Here is a 16,043-nt window from a genome sequence, read left to right on the forward strand (position 1 = left end):
CATGTAAATGAGATACAATTACAGCAAAAAAGTATCAATAACAAATTACAGGGAAACATATCAGATCTCATAATCTCAATACAAAGTCTACAACTGAAAATAGGGAGTTGAGGCATTTGAAAGAGAAGCTAAGAAAAAAAAAAAGAGTTGAGTGAAAGATTAACTGGACGTATGAAAAGTGTGAATGAGTGGATGGTAAAGCGCAGATTGGTTTAGAATTTTGCAAAATCGGAAGTTATGTTGATTGGGAGAAAGGATGATCTGCAGTGGCCTAGAGAGATTGAGGTGTGCAACCAGACCTTACTAATACAGAGAAAGTTGAAAATCTTAGGGGTATGACTGGATTGTACCCTTAGCATGAAGGATCAAGCTCGTTCGGTAGTTAATTCTGCTTTCTTCCAGTTGCGATTGTTAAGATGACTGAAGCCGATGTCATCTGTACAGTGCTCCCCCGGTCATTCGCGGTATTTTCCGACCGCGAATGACCGGGCAGGAGAGGGCAGCCGGAGAGACAGGAGAGCAGCCAGAGCGCCGGCAAGTGAAGGAAATCACTCGCGGTATGCTCCAACCGCCTCTTCCTGCACTAAAGGGATCTCCCGTATGAGGAACGGCTGAATAAATTGCAGCTCTACACACTAGAGGAACGCAGGGAGAGGGGAGACATGATCAAGACGTTCAAATACCTCACGCGCCGTATCGAGGTGGGGGAGGATATCTTCTTTTTCAAGGAACCCACTACAACACGAAGGCATCTGTGGAAAATCAGGGGAGGGAAATTGCATAGCGACACCAAGAAATACTTCTTCACCGAGAGGGTGGTGGATCGATGGAACGGTCTTCCAATACAGGTGATTGAGGCCAGCAGCGTTCTTGATTTTAAGACTAAATGGGATCAATATGTGGGATCTCTTCACAGAGAGAGGTAAGGGAGGGTCATTGGTGTGGGCAGACTGGATGGGCCTTGGCCCTTATCTGCCGTCACTTTCTATGTTTCTATGTAAAGTTGGGCCTCACCAATCAGGAGCTGTATATGATTTTCGTATAGTAGTGCAGATGATAATTGTTTCAAAGTTGGTCTAATGTAATGCCCTTTATTTAGGGATTACAACAATTCAATGTAAAGCCCTGCATTATACACGGTCACGTTATATTGTTACGGCCACCACCTATCTCTGACGTCAGGAATGCACACACAGTCAATAAACGAATGCACTTGTCACGTGCAGTCTTCATGGGTGTATAAGGAGGGATGTCAGGAAATTACCAATATAGCAACCATGGCTTTCGAGGGGAAAAAAGCGCGATTTATCAGACATTGAAACAACACGATCATCAGCTACCGGGCCAAGGGTGGCAGCATTTTGGAAATGACAGCATTTGTGAACTGCTCATGGGTGGCTGTGGTTGAAGTTCACCATGAGTGGACAAATTGAACCTTTTGATGACTCTACATGATAATTATGGGGCAGCACGAGCCATCGATGCGACAGGTAAATGTTAGCTGCACAGGTTGGTGCGGGCTGATTGGCACGCTACCGCGAACGGTGAGGCTTTCAGATGTGTGTCCAAAATGACAGTGCGGTGAACCCTCCGGAGCAGATGGCTGGTGACTGCACCCATGCTTGTGAGGGTTTGTCGCAAAATAAATGGCTGCAATTTGCACAGGAGTACCGACACTGGATTTGCACTGACTGGCACAGGGTTGCCTTCTCCGATGAGTCACTTTTTGAGCTCCATCGAACAGATGGATATTGGTGTGTCAGGGGTGAAACCCTGACAACAAACACTCAGCAACAAGTGAATGGTGGCAGTATTATGATCTGGAGAATTTTTTCGTGCTATGGTCTGGTCCCTTGACACCTCTGGAAGGCACTCTCAACCAAGATGGTATCTCTCCATCCTTGTCGATCAAGTACATGTTGACGGTCTTCCCTATGGCCGATGGGATCTTTCAACGGGACAATGTGATGTCATACCGCCAGAATTGTTTGCAAGTGGTTTGCAGAGACTTCAGCTACTTCCTTAACCTCCAAAGTGAACCAACTGGCAGAAAGACCCCTAGGAGAATAGTAAAGTGGCATCAACATTGTTATGAAAACCTAAATTGATGGAACCTTTAACAGAGAAAGCACCGATATGGTTGGGATTTTGTGGTGAAATGAGCCTATTAGAAGGTTTCATAAATGAATAGGTGAGATCTTTAGGTTTGCCCAGAAGAAAATGACAACAACCACTTACTTTCCGTTGCACTGCCAGAGAGAGAACATAAGAATTGCCGCTGCTAGGTAAGACCAGTGGTCCATCATGCCCAGCAGTCCGCTCCCGCGGTGGCCCTTAGGTCAAAGACCAGTGCCCTAACTGAGTCTAGCCTTACCGGCGTACGTTCTGTCTAGCTTTGTCTTGAATCCCTGGAGAGTGTTTTCCCCTATAACAGCCTCCGGAACAGCGTTCCAGTTTTCTACCACTCTCTGGGTGAAGAAAAGTCTCTTTCCAATGGCACAGTGAAGGAGGTGCCTGGGATGTGGCCCCCCCTCCCCCGCATTGTCATGCCATGTGCCCCCCTACTCTTCCTTGCCGCTCGAGTGCCACCCCCATGCGTACCTCTTGAAATGTTCGCCTGCACAGGCAGCATTTTCCACCTCCTGCTCGCTGTGGCCTCGGCTCCCTTCTGACATCACGTCCTGGTTCCGCAACGAAGAGGTGTCGTCAGAAGGCAGCCGAGACCAGCACGAGCAGGAGGGGGAAGATTTTTTTTTAGTTGCCAGTAATGTTAAAAATGAGATTTAAATGGCATAGTTTACTGAGTGTGGCCGCCTACAGTGCTGTTTAGAGAATCCAGGCCTTGTCTTTTTCCATCCACATGTGTTATCTAATGATCCTATTACTGGTCACATTGGTAATTTATTGTACTGGTTGTAGAAACCCAGAAGACGATGAAGTTTGTTCTGCTTTGAAATGGCTTAACTTTATCATCTACTTTTCAGCTGATCCCAAACCACCTGGAAAACCATCCTTTGAATCAGGTGAGGTTACTTGCTAATTTTTACTTGAACAGACCTGATTTTCTATTTCTGTCTTGTTTTTTTCCCCAAAGAAGAATCAAAGCAGCTTAAAACAATGTAAAATACATCAAAGACGCAATTCAATTCTAAAATGAGGCTGTTTGCGCCCTATTGGCTGTGGCTTTAGAAATTTTAAAATAGCCCCTTTAAATGCTAGTCTATGAACTGTAACAGAGCTAAGAAAAACTATCCCTTAAACTCCCTTGGCAAGTGAGCAGAGTACTTAAAATAAAAGATAGTCCCTGAGCTTAGCGATTTAAACTTTGTCTACTTTTCCCCAAGTTTACAAGCAGCTTCCCTGCAAACTCTTACCATTGAAGATCTCTCTCTGGAAGTCCTCTTACAGGGGGTTTGAAGGGGGGGGTAAGAGATGCCAGGTATGGCATATAACATGTATAAAGTTAAGCATAGAGCAAGGTGTTGGTGCTTGTGCCTAATTCTGAAGATATGTGCAGTCCCACCCAAACTGTCTCTGTATGCCTACCTGTAAAATGCGGTTCATAGTCTAAAGCGCGCGAGGACAAAGGTGCGCGGACAACTGAGTGCAGGACTTCATCGCGGCGAAGAAAAACCTTATTTTAAAGGGCTCCGACGGGGGGGTGTTGGTGGGGAAACCCCCCCCCCCCACTTTACTTAATAGAGATCGCGCTGGCGTTGTGGGGGGGTTTTGGGGGTTGTAACCAGTGCTCCCTCTAAGCGGGCGGGTGTTGTGAGCAAAATATTTTTCGCTGTGCGCTAAAAATATCGGGCGCCAGCAAGTTATGAGCCAACTCGCCCAATTCTCCTCTCGCCGCCCTGCCCGCCGTGCGCTGTGACGTGAAACTTGTGCGCTGGATGTAATATTTTGTGCGCCAGCGCACGCCAGCGCAGCTTAGAGGGAACACTACTTGTAACCCTCCTCATTATTCTGGAAACTTAACTTTTTCCCTGTTTTTTAGGGAAAAAGTTAAGTTTTCAGTATAATGTAGGGGGTTACACCCCCCCACACCCGCCCAACATGGCAGCGTGAGGCAGCGCGATCCCTATTAAATAGAGTGGGGGGTTCCCCCCCCCCCACAACCCCTGTCAGAGCCCTTTAAAATAAGGGTTTTCTTCGGCGCAATGAAGCCCTGCGCTCAGTTGTCCGCGCTCGGTTGTCGGCGCGCTTTTGACCCGTCACCGTAAAATGCACACCATGGAAGATATGTATGAAGGGCCGCTGAAAAGTTCTCAGCCCAACCAACAAAGCTGGGGCAAGTCTCCATCGAGGGCTACTTTTTCAATCCATATCTTTCCGACAGAATGAAAAAAGTGGAAAACCACTGGACTAAGCGTGTAGTCCTCGATGGAGACTGCCCCAGCTTTTTTTGGTTGGGCTGAGAACTTTTCAGTGGCCCCTCGTATCTATCTAATAATAGTGCTTAGGTAAAATTTTGGCTTTTATGTACATGTGGGATTTTAATTTTGTAGGCTGCTGTGACCTATTGCACTAATGGGGTATTAAGTGAACAATAAACATATGTATACACCCCCCCATTAAATTATTCATTTACATACCCAACCAGCTCATAAATGTCAGTGCCCACTTTACAAAATGATCCCCTTAGTAGCAGCTGCTACACAGATAAATGCCCTGTCTGAGAATTTTCAGCAGCATTGTCTGGATAGTCCTGGGTTGCAGTGAGAGCGGAGTGTCGGTATTCCATCTGACGTTATGGATAGGCGATGACATTCGATTTTCTATGTGGGTAGCTACGTGGCTGATTGCAACAGAATATATATATTTACTGAAAGGCCGGCTGCCTAGCCCTTCACATAATGACCTCAACGCCAACACAGTTGCTGTTTCATATAATTATTTAAGTTTAATGAATAATAAAGCAAAGGCAGCTTACATGAAATGCATCACAAGATTATACAGCAATTGTGGGAGCAGAAACGACACCCCCAGATGCATGCTTGTCTGAGAGCTCCGAATTTGCTCTTTTACAGATACTATTGTACTTTTACAGCTTTGCATTAAAATCTTACTAAGCTTGCTCTGGTAAAAGTCATTAGCTTATTTAATTGATTGGTTATAGATACATATTTCCTCTTAATTGGCTAGGTCTTTTATTGATGTTTGTCATTATCATTTACGTATGCCATTACCAAACTTGGGCTGGAGGTCGAAAACCACCTACCTTATCTGTCCTCAACACCCTTTCTTTGGGGCTTCACAAAAGTCATCTGAGCATGACTTACGCCTTTCCCAAATGGCTCCCACCCTCTCCTGGTTCCCCATTCTTCCGTGTGTATGGGCTGGCCAGCTGATGTCCAAGTTTCCATGGGCCAAGGCAACTGCAGTTATTTCCGCCTCTCTGTGCTGGTCTCAAGTGTTATCTGATGTCCAATGATGCTGTACAAATGTCCTCAAGCACTTACTCTGAAATTTCTCCATCTGTGGCTTGGAAACTGTCAGTAAGACAAGGTTGTTAGAAGTTTGCAGATTCACAGGGTCCATGTCCTTATGCTTGGCCTGTTTTTCCTTGCTTTACCAGGCCTGATTCTTTACAGGGAATTTAGGAGCCAATGCTGGAGGGTCTCGCATCTGCATCCCATAGCTGGTCCGTCTCAGCCTTTCTGCTGGGCAATAGTATTATAACTTTCTTTCCATGCAACAGCTTGCAGATTGTTCTGCTTTTTTGTGTGCTTGCTGCTTATGTCGATGGCCAGTCTAGTCTGTAGAAATGTTCCAGTACAGGAGTTCGGAAATTGCCACATAATTCAGAGAAACAGCATCTGTACTTGAAGTTTCATAGTGTTTGAGAGATGGTCTGTTAAAACTGAAGTTACATCGTAACCAATTTAGCTCAGCTTGGCCTGTTTGCTGTCCTCTAGCCTTATACCCAGGGTCTGATGAGAGGGGTCCTCACAGGGGTCTTCCTCATTACACTGCTGTTTATATGGATTTCACTGCTAAATATATATGGACAGTTTTAAACACTGCCCTAGGATTTAAAAGAAAACCCTGACTGCAGAGTTTAAATATTGACCCATATATTTTTAATTTAATTTTATATTTGAGGACCGGATTGAACTTTGGCTATGACTGTTGATGCAATGGTATATTTCTCTTTTGCTTCTGTTTTTGCAGATGACTTTAGTTTGGATGACTATTTTGACACCCCAAGTAAAACTACAACAAAGCGTCCTTGGATAACTACTAAATCCCCTGCAAAGAAAATAGGTGAAACTCTGCTCATTCATGTTAATGCATTTAATTAATTTCATTTTGACTCTGCACAACTAATAGAAGACTATTCTGGGCGGCTTCTATTTCTAGCAGATATCCTTACCATATTCATCTGAAAAGTAATAGATTGTCAGTCTTATTCCAATGCTTTATGAGTTTCTATCATATCCCCTCTGTCTCCTCTTTTCCCTGGAAAAGCGGAGACTTAGAGGGGATATGATAGAAACTCATAAGATCATGAAGGGTATAGTGAAGGTAGAGAGGGACAGATTCTTCAGACTAGCAGGGGCAGCAAAAACTAGAGGGCACTCAAAAAAATTGAAGGGAGATAGGTTCAGAACAAATGCTAGGAAGTTCTTCTTCACGCAGAGGGTGGTGAACACCTGGAATACGCTTCCAGAGGAAGTGGTACAACAGAGTACGACTTTGGGGTTCAAAAGGGGATTGGACGAGTTCATGAAGGAAAAGGGGATCCATGGGTACAATTAGAGGGTTACTATACAGTAGAGAATGACACGGGGAAAAAATCTGTCCCCGTCACCGCCCCGTCACCGGCCCACCATCCTCTGCACCGCCCCGTCACCGCCGATCCCTTCACCGCCCCGTCACCGTCACCGCCATCCCTTTCACCTCCCCGTCACCGCCACTGCCATCCCATTCACCGACCCGTCACCATCCCCGCTGCATCCATATAAGCCTTTTTCCTTTCACTCCCTCCTTCCAATTTGAGCTGGGAACACTAGTGATCGCACGGTCCCCGTGGCCACTACCTGCCTGCCCGGTCGATCCTGGTGTTTGGCCGGCTCTCTCCCTTCTCCTCACCTTGGTTTGTGGGTTTTCTTTTTTGGCAACCTGCGCGCTTTCCCAGGGAGCCGCACACGCGCGGCTGCTCAGTGTTCGATCTTCTGCTCTGCTGCAACTTCCTGTTTCCGGTTGCGTCAGAGCAGAAGATCGAGGCTGAGCAGCGGCGGGTGTGCGCGGCTCTCTGGTAGCGTGCGGGTCGCCGAGGAGGAGGATCTGCGGACTGGGGTGAGGAGAGGGGAGAGAGATGGCTGGACACTGGAATCGATTGGGCGGGCGGGTGTGAGCTGCGGGGACCGCGCGATCCTTCATGCCTCACTGCGGGGGACAAGACCATTCACCGCCCCGCGGGCGGTGAATGGCCTTGTCCCCGTCGCCGCAGCGACTGCTAGTTTTCTTCCCCGTTTTCGGCGGGTGACCCGCGGCTAAAATGCGGTGGCCGCGGGTAAACCGCCACCGTGTCATTCTCTACTATACAGTACAGAAGGCTGTAAAGTAATAGAGTAGTAGAGTAATAGATCATTACAGGTCATTGACCTGGGGGGCCATCGCGGGAGCGGACTGCTGGGCGTGATGGACCTATGTATGGTCTGACTCGGCAGAGGCAATGCTTATGTGCTTAACAGCATACTGGAGCTGGGGACTTGGCCTGAGTTCATTGATATTTTGTCTTATCCTAATATTTGATGGTGACCCGTGAGGCTTTATGGGTAAGGTTACCAGACGTCCAGATTTACCCAGACATGCCTTCTTTTTATAGGACTGTCTGGGCGTCCAGACGGCTTTTCAAAACCCGACACGTTGTCCGGTATTTTGAAAAGCTTTCAGCTTGGGGCCGCATCGGGAGGGCATCTGCGCATGCATGAATGCGATGCGGTGAAATTGCGCGCACGCATGTGTTGTCATCACATCACGCATGCGCAGATGCCCTCCCGACGTGTATGCCAGCAAGTTTTTAAAAAACTGGCAGGAAGTAACGGAGCTTATGCGCATGTCGGAACAAAAGGTGTCAACATGCATACCTTGTGTCTCTCTATCTCTATCTCTCTATACTAGTCTTTAAGCCCGTTACATTAACGGGTGCTATAGTAGATGTCTGTCTGGAGTTTTTTCTTTGTCTCAGTGCCCCTTCCTATGTCCTTAGCACCCCTTCCTATGTCCTTAGTACCCCCATTACCTCCTTCCTGTGTCCATAATGCCCCCAGTGCCTCTGTCCTGCTTAGTGCCCTCAGTGCCCCTTTCTATGTCCTTAGTGCCTCCTTCTTATGTCCCCATCATTATCTTCCAGACTTTGTCGTCCCCCCCGATGCCAGCCTGCCTGCCTGCCTCCCATCCCCCTGAGCAGCATGTTTTTAACCCCTCCCCTGCGCCGACCCATACCTGGCACACCAGAAACCCCCGTTGACCCTCCCAGCTGACCCTCCCACCGCTACACGGCCGACAAACCTCGCAGCGTGTTAGTGGTGTGCTGGGTAGAGTCGGCGGCGTGGGGGGGGAGGAGGGGAGGGGGAGTCGCAGCGTGTTACCTGGCCGGTCCTTAGACGCGCGCATGCGCACTCTTACCGCCACAGCCCGACAGATCAGGACTCAGGGAACACGGGGTAAGAGTGCACATGCGCGCTTAGCATTTTATTATTATAGATAGCAGCAATGGAATGAAACTCAATGAGTTGCTGCTATTTCCTAAGGCTAAGCTTTTGATTTGCGGTTTCATTTGATACCTTATCCACCTGGGACCCCCTGATGAAGGCGTGTTTTACTGAAACATGGACCGTGTCGGGTCTTTTGGTTTGGTTCAAGGTGGTAACATTGACCGTATTCATGATTCTTGATTAATAAATTTAGCCTGCATTTTTGGACATTCATCTGCAGTTTTTCTTTGTGTTGTGTTGTGCTCTTTTTACTGCAGATTTTGTTGGGTTTTTCTCTTATTCATTGTAAAAGTAAAATATTCTGAAATGAGAAAGCTGTTTCTTATGTGTTGACATCTCTGTTCTCCCATAACCTTCAGATGATGTTCAGAGTGACCTCTCCCCCCTCCCAGGATAGACTGATGAAAGACATATTGTTATTACAGTCTTGCTCATAGAGGAGTGTCTTATTTCCTTAGATGTGACAACTACCAGGATCCCGAAGACCACTAAATCTCCACGCCAAAACAAGCCAGGTAAACGGTGCCTTTATCCTAAATGAATGCGCCTAAGTTAGGAGCCTCCTGGTGCCTAAGTCAAAACTCGCCCAAGATCCACCCAGAATCCGCCCCTAACCATGCCTACTTTTTTGGTAAGTGCCTTGGAGTAGACGCCTACCATCGAATTAATTGCAATTTAATTGGTTTTTAATTGCATTTTTCAATTAACGGTACTGTATAGGGCTAATTAAATAATTAAGTTAGACACCTAGATCGGCCAATCTAGGTGCCTACCATTATCCCAGGACAAGCAGGCAAGTATTCTCACTAGTGGGTGACGTCATCCAACGGAGCCCCGATGCAGATGTCTCACAAGCATACTTGCTTGTAGAAACTTTAGAAGGTTCCAGTCGCCCGCACCGCGCATGCGCGAGTGCCTTCTCGCCCGATGCACCGTGCGCGTCTCCTCAGTTCTTACTTTTCCGCGGAGCCGAGAAGTCCGTCTTCGACTCTCTGCGCGAAATATCTTCACTTGTGCCTTCTAGACCTGCGGTTTTGGGTTATTTTACTCATTATCGTGGTTTTTTCGTTACGTTTTCTTGTTTTTTCCCAAAAAAAAAATAAATTTTTTTTCATTCGACCGGGCAGGCCACGTGGCCGCGGCCCCACGGCTTCGATCTTGCGGCGGAGCTTTTTCGGCCGATGTCCCTGCCTGTCACCGGTTTTAAAAAGTGTGTCAAGTGCCAGCGCGCGATTTCGTTGACGGACCCTCATCGACACTATATTCAGTGTCTCGGGCCTCAACACCTTCCGAAATCGTGCCGGACTTGCTCCACACTTATAGCACGTGCTTTCAAGCGTCGCATCTTGTGGGAGTCGCTGTTCAACATGGAGGCATCCTCGGAGCTGTCCTCATCGCAGGGTGCCACACCTTCGACTTCCGCCTCGACGGCCTCGAGTCTTCTCAAGCCTGCCTCGTTCGTGCCGGCTTCGACTCCGACGCCTGTTGCGGTGCCTTCCGATGTCTCCTCAGGTCAGGTAGCGCAGCCTTCCATTGCTCCAGTGGTGCTCAAGGTGCCCAAGGCTTCTAAGCCCAAGCCCCTTGGCGGCCGAGACCGCGAGGTCCGTGCAGGAGGTCCCATTGCAGATGCGGATCCCTCTTTGCCGGCTTCATTCCATGCCCTGATGGAGCAGCGATTTGTCAAGCTCTTTACTAAGATTGAGCCGACGCTCCTCTCTCAAATCCAGCCTGGGCAAGCGGAGGCCTCCGGCGGGGTCGAGCCGCCTCGGGTGCCCCCTCGACGTACACTCTCACTGCTGGGAGCAGAGTCTCGGCGAGTGTCTAGTCTGGCTTCGGGGCATGCATCGCAGGGAGTAGAGTCTTTGCCCGTGTCGCCTTCGAGTCACTCGAGGCATGCCGTTGATTCCTCCCCTCTACCTGGAGTGGATTCTTTGTCCTCGATGCCGAGTCTCGAGCCTTGGCCGGTGCCTCGAGAGGCTTCGTCTCAGCATCCCCTGCTTCGATCTACTGCCTCGAGTCCCATCTACTTGCTGGACACCTCGTCTGGGCCTCGCTCGCCTCGACATTCGAGACACGCTTCTAGACACAGTTCTGGTCATCGCTCGAGACATTCATCGAGGCATTCATCGAGGCGAGGCACGCCTCGCCTCATCCGAAGCACGCCTTTAGAGAGTATTCTCCACCAGCTTACTCGCCGCCTCCTATGCTGGAGCTCGAGGACGCCATGGGCTTGTTCCCTCCCTGCCGTTCCTTGGCCTCTGTGAATCAGGACGCCTCAACTTCATCGAGTCCTTCTTGAGGCCCGGCTCTGGCTGATCAGTTGTCTTTCTCGTCGTTCCTGCGCCAGATGGCGGTGGACCTTGATATTACGCTGGACTCGGGGTCCAAGTTTTCCAGGAGTATTTGGAGACGATGCATCTTCCCCAACCTCCTGCTGAGTCTCTTCGTCTGCCTCTGCATAAGCTCCTGGATCAGACCTTCATGAGGTGTTTCGAGACTCCTTACTCCAGCCCCGCTGTCCCCGGGAAGTTGGATGCCAGGTACCGCACGGTGCACCATAAAGGTTTCGACGGTGCACAGCTCTCTCACCAGTCCCTCTTGGTAGAGTCCTCCTTGAAGCGGTCTCATCCCTCCCAGGTCTATGCCTCCGTGCCTCCTGGCCGGGAGGGCAGGACCATGGACAGATTTGGCAGGCGCATCTACCAGACCTCGATGATGGTCTCTTGAGTCCTGAATTATAGTTTTCATTTCAATCTCTCCAGAGGTTTGCTGTTTCACACGCCCCTCCCCCATCAGAAGGTTCTCACAACCGACTCCTCGACCTATGCTTGGGGGGCTCATCTGGATGGTCTGCGCACTCAGGGCTATTGGACCAGTGCAGACCGCCTGTGTCACATCAATCTTCTGGAACTCAGGGCGATTTTCAATGCTCTCAATGCTTTTCAGCATCTGCTTCACGACATGGTGGTACTCATTCGCACAGACAACCAAGTTGCCATGTATTATGTCAACAAACAAGGGGGCACGGGCTCGGCATCCCTCTGTCAGGAAGCACTGAAAGTTTGGGATTGGGCGATTCGCCACAACACCTTCTTCAAAGCTGTATACATTCAGGGGGCGGACAATGCCTTGGCGGACAACTTCAGTCGTCTTCTGCAGCCTCATGAATGGACTCTCCATTCTACGCCCCTTCATCACATCTTCTCTCTGTAGGGGATGCCTCAGATAGACCTCTTTGCGGGCCCCCACAACTTCAAACTGCCTCAGTTCTGCTCCAGGATCTACACTCCTCATCGCCTTGAGGCAGATGCTTTTCTTCTGGACTGGAGGAATCTCTTTCTGTATGCGTTTCCTCCATTTCCTCTCATTCAAAAGACTCTAGTCAAACTAAAGTCCGACCATGCCACCATGATTCTGATTGCTCCTCGGTGACCCAGACAACCTTGGTACTCCCTTCTACTTCAACTCAGCAGCAGGGAGCCCTTCCTTCTACCAGTGTTTCCATCACTGCTTACACAGCATCAGGGATCTCTGCTTCATCCCAATTTGCAGTCTCTCCACCTGACAGCTTGGTTCCTCTCAACGTAACTCCCCTTCAGTTTTCACAAGCTGTGCGGGATGTTTTGGAGGCTTCAAGGAAGCCTGCTACTAGACAATGCTATTCCCAAAAATGGACTAGATTTTCTACTTGGTGCTTTTCTCATTACGAGGTGCCTCAACATGCCTCCTTGTCCTCTGTTTTGGACTATCTTTTGCACCTGTCTCATTCTGACCTCAAGTCTGCATCGATCCGAGTCCATCTGAGTGCAATTGCTGCTTTTCATCAGCCTCTTCAAGGGAAACCTCTTTCTGCTCATCCTGTGGTTTCAAGATTCATGAAAGGACTTTTCCATGTCAATCCCCCCCCTCAAACTGCCTTCCGTGGTTTGGGACCTCAATGTTGTTCTTTCTCAACTTATGAAGCCTCCATTTGAACCTCTTAGCAAGGCCCCTCTGAAGTATCTCACTTGGAAAGTGGTGGTTCTCATTGGCCTCACTTCTGCTCGTCGAGTTAGTGAGCTTCAAGCATTGGTTGCGGATCCACCTTTCACTGTGTTCCGTCATGACAAGGTGGTGCTTCGCACTCATCTAAAATTCCTCCCGAAGGTTGTCTCGGAATTTCATCTCAATCAATCCATTGTTCTTCCAGTGTTTTTCCGAAGGCCTCATTCTCATCCTAGAGAATCGGCCCTTCACACTCTGGACTGTAAACGTGCTTTGGCTTTCTACCTGGAACGCACCAAGCCGCACAGAACTGCTCAACTTTTCATCTCCTTCGATCCGAACAAGTTGGGACGTCCTATCTCTAAGCGTATCATCTCCAACTGGATGGCGGCTTGTAACCTCTTTCTGCTATGCCCAGGCTGGATTACCCCTTCACAGTAAAGTCACAGCCCATAAGGTCAGAGCAATGGCAGCCTCTGTAGCCTTCCTCAGATCGACACCGATTGAAGAAATTTGTAAAGCTGTCACTTGGTCCTCGGTTCATACCTTCACTTCTCATTATTGTCTGGATACTTTCTCCAGATGGGATGGACAGTTTGGCCAAACAGTATTGCAAAATTTATTCTCCTAAGTTGCCAACTCTCCCACCATCCCATTGTGGTTAGCTTGGAGGTCACCCACTAGTGAGAATACCTGCCTGCTTGTCCTGGGATAAAGCAATGTTACTTACCGTAACAGTTGTTATCCAGAGACAGCAGGCAGCTATTCTCGCATCCCACCCACCTCCCCTGGGTTGGCTTCTCTGCTAGCTATCTGAACTGAGGAAACGCGCCCGGTGCATCGGGCGGGAAGGCACTCGCGCATGCGCGGTGCGGGCGACTGGAAACTTCTAAAGTTTCTACAAGCAAGTATGCTTGTGAGACGTCTGCATCGGGGCTCCGTTGGATAACGTCACCCACTAGTGAGAATAGCTGCCTGCTGTCCCTGAATAACAATTGTTACGGTAAGTAACATTGCTTTATGGGCAGTGTCTTCCCTGGCATGGCAGAGACTGGAAGGTGCTGGCACACTGTTGTGTTTCTGCCAAATGTTGGGCACAAGATAGACAGTGGATTCTTTCCTTAGATAACAAGGAATGGAGCTCCACAAAGCTGAATCAAAAATAATAGAAGGCCATAGGGCTGTTATCTCCAAAGTGTACATGAAGGGAGAGGGACAACTAACAAGTTCTCATGCTGAGCGTGGAATATAACGATCAATAGATCAGCCAGATACTTAGGGAAATATGAAAAGGGGCTCTGTGTACCTAAGCATTAGAACACAGGTTCCCAAACAGAGAGTTGGGACTGGCAGATTCCAGGTGTGCCGCAAGACGCCGGCTGACTGCTTACAGGATGTGCCTCTCACGGCGAGATATACGTCTTGTCAGCTAGCGCAAGCACTTCTTCTCCTCGCCGGTGTCTCTCCTCCTTTTCCCACACCTCTCCTTTGTCAGTAATCCCTACCGGCGTAGAAGTAGGATCAGGGCCACAGCTGTAGGACCTCCACGCATTTGCGGACATTGACCTAATGATGTCATGCATGTGAGTGATGTCATCACGTTGACGTCTGAGCACTTATGGATGCCCTCCAGCCGTGGTACTGAGTTTAATGTGTCGCGGCGTCAAAACGTTTACGGAACACTGGTATATAGGGTAACAACCAATGGAGTGCTTGTAAACTTTTAAGAAATGGCTTTCTTTCCAGGGCCCAGGGGTGGATTGGGGGGTGGGGGAGGAAGCAATATATTCCTCTCTCTCTTTCTACATTCCCCTTCCCCCCGTGTGGGTGTTAGGCATACCTTTGCTGGCAGGGATGCTGAGCCTTGCCAGCCAAATAAATACACTGCTGCTGCTTCCCGCTGCTTTTTTTCGGCTCTGAGCATCATGCAGAGGATCCTTGGCAGTAGGAGTGAAATACTGATGCTGGAAATGAAGGTGGGTCCAAGACAGAGAATCGGGCAAACCACAGTAGCTATGCCTGATTGTAGGGATGGGGAAAGAGAAGGGGTGTTAACCTCTTAGGTGTATTTCTGAAGGGGGTGATTCATGATGTTGGGGGATTAGAAGGAGGGGGGGGCTATGGATTTCATCTAGGAGGTGGAAGGGGGGGGTTGGGAGAGAAATGCAACTTTTTTTTTTTTTTTTTTTTTTAATGTGGTTCCCTGCCGATAATCAGACAGGACCCACTTAGCTGTTTTTTGCGGGCCCGGGCCCTGGCTGAATATTGGCTGGGACCTGCATAAGCTCCGGCAGCCAGCTTCACCAGATTTAGCCCCTGATAATTCAGCGCTGCTTCCCGGACACGACCTGGTACTGAGTATCTGGGGCTAATCTAGCCGCTGCCGGCTGAATATTACTCCCATTGTTTTTATTGTTTAAAGGTCCTAAGGACTTTGACTTATCTGATGCCTTGGACGATGCGAATGATAGACAAGGCGGCAAACAGAACAGCAATACTGGTGGAGGAGGTACGTCTGGGAAAGGACTTCTGTCTTGTTTTGAGTTTCTTATAACAAGTTCATTTTCTTTTCATTTTAGAAAATTTAGCACACAAGAAAACCTAGATAAAAATATGGCTATTATCAGTATCAGATTTTAGCCCCAAATCTGAACCCTCCTCATTCAAGGTTCATATAAGATATCGCGCACCATGGAGGTTTATCATTCCACATGCTATTACTAATCATTTCTATAGCGCTACTAGATACACGCAGTGCTATATACGCATTATAAGCAGGTACCTGTCCCTGGTGGGCTCACAATGTAAGTTTTGTACCTGGGGCAATGGAGGGTTAAGTGACTTGGCCAAGGTCAGAACATAAGAATTGCCGCTGCTGGGTCAGACCAGTGGTCCATTGTGCCCAGCAGTCTGCTCACGCGCCGGCCCTCCGGTCAAAGGAGCTACAGTGGGAATCAAACTCGGTTTGCCAGGATGGATTGGCCACCGTGAGAACGGGCTACTGGGCTTGATGGACCATTGGTCTGACCCAGTATGGCTATTCTTATGTTCTTATTTGTCAAGTTAGGATAAAAACTTATATAAAAAAAACTTTGTACTGTAACTATGGCAAATTGTAATGTGTTAACTGTATATTATGTACTGTCTAAGCTTTACTGGCTTCCAGTAATCCTTAGGGTTCACTACAAATGCGCCTGTCTAACCTTCAAGACTCTACATGGCATCCTTCCTCCCCTTTTTCCACTATCTTGGAACTCCTCGAATCCCAACACCACCAGATCGACTCAAAAATTCAAACTATCCTTCCCCTCATTAAAAGGCATATCCCAT

The 16,043-nt window shown here is 48.5% G+C and overlaps 1 protein-coding gene across 4 annotated transcripts in view; it reads left to right on the forward strand.

Annotated features, from left to right (window-relative positions):
- The window catches only part of CD99L2 (CD99 molecule like 2), a 106,222-nt gene that overhangs the window by 54,598 nt on the left and 35,581 nt on the right, over window positions 1-16,043 (forward strand). For 3 of the 4 annotated variants that reach the window (XM_033947026.1, XM_033947024.1, XM_033947025.1), the window contains 4 exons: window positions 2,985-3,023; window positions 6,178-6,270; window positions 9,188-9,244; window positions 15,136-15,222. In XM_033947026.1, coding sequence (XP_033802917.1) covers window positions 2,985-3,023; window positions 6,178-6,270; window positions 9,188-9,244; window positions 15,136-15,222 — 276 coding nt within the window. The remainder of the gene's footprint in view (window positions 1-2,984; window positions 3,024-6,177; window positions 6,271-9,187; window positions 9,245-15,135; window positions 15,223-16,043) is intronic. The other variant, XM_033947027.1, reaches the window with a different exon arrangement.

Source organism: Geotrypetes seraphini, chromosome 5 (genome assembly GCF_902459505.1).
Source record: "Geotrypetes seraphini chromosome 5, aGeoSer1.1, whole genome shotgun sequence".
Lineage (NCBI taxonomy): Eukaryota > Metazoa > Chordata > Amphibia > Gymnophiona > Dermophiidae > Geotrypetes > Geotrypetes seraphini.